Source organism: Rhincodon typus, unplaced genomic scaffold, assembly GCF_021869965.1.
Source record: "Rhincodon typus isolate 14 unplaced genomic scaffold, sRhiTyp1.1 hic_rhity00000241, whole genome shotgun sequence".
Taxonomy (NCBI): Eukaryota; Metazoa; Chordata; class Chondrichthyes; order Orectolobiformes; family Rhincodontidae; genus Rhincodon; species Rhincodon typus.
The window spans coordinates 56419-60232 of NW_025965879.1; the positions used below are offsets into that span (position 1 = coordinate 56419).

The 3814-nt window shown below is 45.5% G+C and overlaps 1 protein-coding gene across 1 annotated transcript in view; it reads right to left on the reverse strand.

Moving 5' to 3' along the window:
* Positions 1-1999: 1999 nt before the first annotated feature.
* Positions 2000-3814, reverse strand: part of LOC109924554 (DNA polymerase delta subunit 4) — a 12427-nt gene continuing 10612 nt past the window's right edge. Inside the window, exon 4 of the mRNA XM_048621249.1 lies at positions 2000-2405. Within this exon, the coding sequence (XP_048477206.1) occupies positions 2384-2405 (22 nt within the window). The 3' untranslated portion in view covers positions 2000-2383. The remainder of the gene's footprint in view (positions 2406-3814) is intronic.

Below are 3814 nucleotides of genomic sequence, written 5' to 3' on the forward strand. Positions count from 1 at the left end.
TCTTCAACACAGTGTAATCACCATTAAAGGGGTGTTCCTTCACACTCGGGCTCACACACACTGAAATCACTATTAAAGGGGTGTTCCTCCACACTCGGGCTCTCCGACACAGTGATATTACTGTTAAAGGGGTTGTTGCTCCAAAATCGGGCTCACAGACACTGAAATCACTATCAAAGGGATGTTCCTTCATACTCAAGCTCTCCCACACACTGAAATCACTATTAAAGGGATGTTCCTTCACACTCAAGCTCTCCCACACATTGAAATCACTATTAAAGGGGTGTTCCTCCACATTCGGGCTCTCGCACACTGAAATCACTATTAAAGGGGTCTTCCTTCATACTGCGTTCACACACACTGAAATCACTATTAAAGGGGTCTTCCTTCATACTGCGTTCACACACACTGAAATCACTATTAAAGGTATGTTCTTTCACCCGTGGGCTCACACTCACACTGAAATCACTATTAAAGGTGTGTTCTTTCACACATGGGCTCACACTCACTGAAATCACTATTAAAGGGGTGTTTCTTCACAATCGGGCTCTCACGCACAGTGCAATCACTATTAAAGGGGTCTTACGGCACACTGGGGCTCACACACATTGAAATCACTATTAAAGGTGTGTTCCTTCACAATCTGGCTCACATACACTGAAATCACTATTAAACTGGTCTTCCTTCTCTCCCGGGCTCAGTCACATACTGAAATCACTATTAAAGGAGTGTTCCTTCACAATGGGGCTCACACACACTGAAATCACTATTACAGGGGGGTTCCTTCACACTCGGGTTCTCCAACACGGTGAAATCACGATTAAAAGGGTGTTTCTTCACACACGGGCTCTCCGACACAGTGATATTACTGTTAAAGGGGTTGTTGCTCCAAAATCGGGCTCACAGACACTGAAATCACTATTAAAGTGGTGTTCCTTCACACTCAAGCTCTCCCACACACTGAAATCAGTATTACAGGGGTGTTTCTTCACACTCGGGCTCTCACACGCACTGAAATCGCTATTAAAAGGGGTATTTCTTCACATCCTGGCTCTCATACGCACTGATATCCCTATTAAAGTGATGTTCCTTCACAATCGGGCTCACTCACATTGAAATCACTATTAAAAGGTTGTTCCTTTACACTTGGGTTCTCACACACTGAAATCACTATTAGAGGGGTTTTCCTTCACACTTGGGCTCTCCCACATTGAAATCACTATTAAAGGGGTTTTCCTTCACACTCGGGTTCTCTCACACACTGATATCATTGTTAAAGGGGTGTTGCTTCACAATCGGGCTCACACACACTGAAATCACTATTAAATGGGTCTTCCTTCACACTGGGTTCACACACACTGAACTCACTATTAAAGGTATGTTCTTTCACACGTGGGCTCACACTCCCACTGAAATCACTATTAAAGGGGTGTTCCTTCACAATCGGGCTCTCACGCACAGTGCAATCACTATTAAAGGGGTCTTACGGCACACTGGAGCTCTCACACACACTGAAATCACTATTAAAGGAGTGTTCCTGCACACCCATCTCTCACACATTGAAATCACTATTAAAGGGGTGTTCCTTCACACTCGGGCTCTCACACACATTGAAGTCATTATTACAGGGGTGTTCCTTCAAACTCGGCTCTCACACAGACTGAAATCACTATTACAGAGGTGTTCCTTCACACTCGGGCTCTCACACACACTGAAATCACTATTAAAGGGGTGTTCTTTCACACCCAGGCCAACAAACAAACTGAAATAACTATTAAAAGAGTGATCTTTCACACCTGGGCTCAGACACACAAATAAATATTCATGGAATGTGTTCCTTCACACCCGGGCTGCCCAAAAGTGTGAAATCACTACTAAAGGGGTGTTCTTTCACACTCCGGCTCTCACACAGTGAACTCACTATTAAAGTGGTGTTCCTTCACAATCGGGCTCTCACACACACTGAAATCACAATTAATGGAGTGTTCCCTCATATGGTTTAGCTTCTGTATTTTGCCGATAGGCGCAATTAATTTTTGGAGTTCAGACACGGGAACAATGAGTTGCTTTGGGTGCCTGGGAGTTTTTTTTTTGGAATGATTCGGGGTGGGACGAGATCATGTCGCTGGGGGCGGTGTTGGTGTTGCATCAAAGGTCCCTGGTTGGGGGACAATTTTCGTCTTTGAGCCTCTGACCTGGGGCCAGTGAACCTCTGAATGATTCCTGAGAAAGCTTACTTGGCGTGAAATCGTTTGTCTTCACGGTGTGTGAGTTCAGGTTTCCTGGGCAGGTTCTTAAAATCTGACTCCGAGCTGGGTGCTAAATTCTGTCTGTGCCGCGCTGATGATTTCACGTTTAACTCTCTCCAGCCTGAGTCGATCCCTTACAGCCTTCTCACTGCCTGCCTGCACATCCAGATCAAATGGGGAGAGACCAAGTGAGACAAGGGGTTAGAGGGGAGACTGGTAGGGGGAGAGACAGGGAGAGAAGGAAGAAGAGAGAAAGTTGGAGAGATAGAAAGCTACAGAAACCAGATAAAGAGATGTGAAGCTAGACAAGGTGATGTGGCAGGGAATATGACTGAAAGAGTTTGTTAATGAGGAAGACAGACAGAGTCAGAGCGAGACAGAAGGGTAGAGACAGCAACAGACAGAGTGAGAGAGATGGAGAGTAAAAGAGAGGGAGATGGAGAAGGAGGCAGAGAGAAGAAGAGACAGGGAAAGAAAGTATGAGAGAGAGAGACAGAACAAGCAAAAGGGAAAGAAAGCATGACAGAGTCAGAGAGACAGAGAAGGGATGACAGAGGGTGGTAGAAGCAGCAAGAAAGATGCAGAGAAAGCAACAGACAGAGACAGAAGGAATGGCAGAGAGGCACAAAAAAGGTGACAGAGAGAGAGGGTAGGGAAAGAGATAGACAGTGAAAGAGGACTGAGATGAGGAGAAATGTCTTCACCCAGAAAATGGCAAACCTGTGGAATTCACTAGCACAGAAAGTGGTTGAGGCCAAAACATTGTGTTTTCAAGAAGGAGGTACATATAGCTCATGTAGTTCAAGGGATCAAGGGATATGGGGAGAGGGGAACAGGGGATTGAATTGGATGATCAGCCATGATCATCAATAAAGGGCAGAGCAGGCCTGAGGGGCTGACTGACCTACTTCTGCTTCTATTCCCATTATTTCTATGTTATAGAGAGAAAACGGCAGAGAGAGCAGGAGATAGAGAGAAGAAATGATAGAGAGGAAGAGGGAGAGAGGCAGAGAGAAAGACAGACACAGAACGAAAGAGAGACAGAGAGAGAAGGAGTGACAGGGAGAGAGTGAGAGAAGCAGTGACAGAAAGAGATGGAGAGAAAGAGAAGAAAGAGAGACACACGCACGCACACACATGCATACACATGGGATAGAAATGGTCTATGAGAGAATAAGACTGAGAGAACGAGAGAGGAGGAAAAGGAGAGAGCAAGGACTTCGAATGGAGGCTAAGCTGGTGGGAGAGTAAGGGAACAGACATTTTGCAGAGGATGATAATATGTGGAAAGAGGCATGTGTGAAATAAACTGGCATCAGTGGACAAAACAGTTGGATGTGGGCAGCAGAGCCCCTGAGGTTAACCCTAGCACTCAAACGGTCATGCAGGGGTTGGCATTGATCGAAAAGGCCAGCACATATTCAGTAAAACTTACCATTACTGAGTAAGTGGGACCCCAGGTGTCCCTTGAACTAAGAGAAATTGTCAATGAAATTAAATGCACCGTAAAAGGGTTCAAAAGGATGACCAGCTACATCCATGCCAATAATCCGCCTGTATGTTTG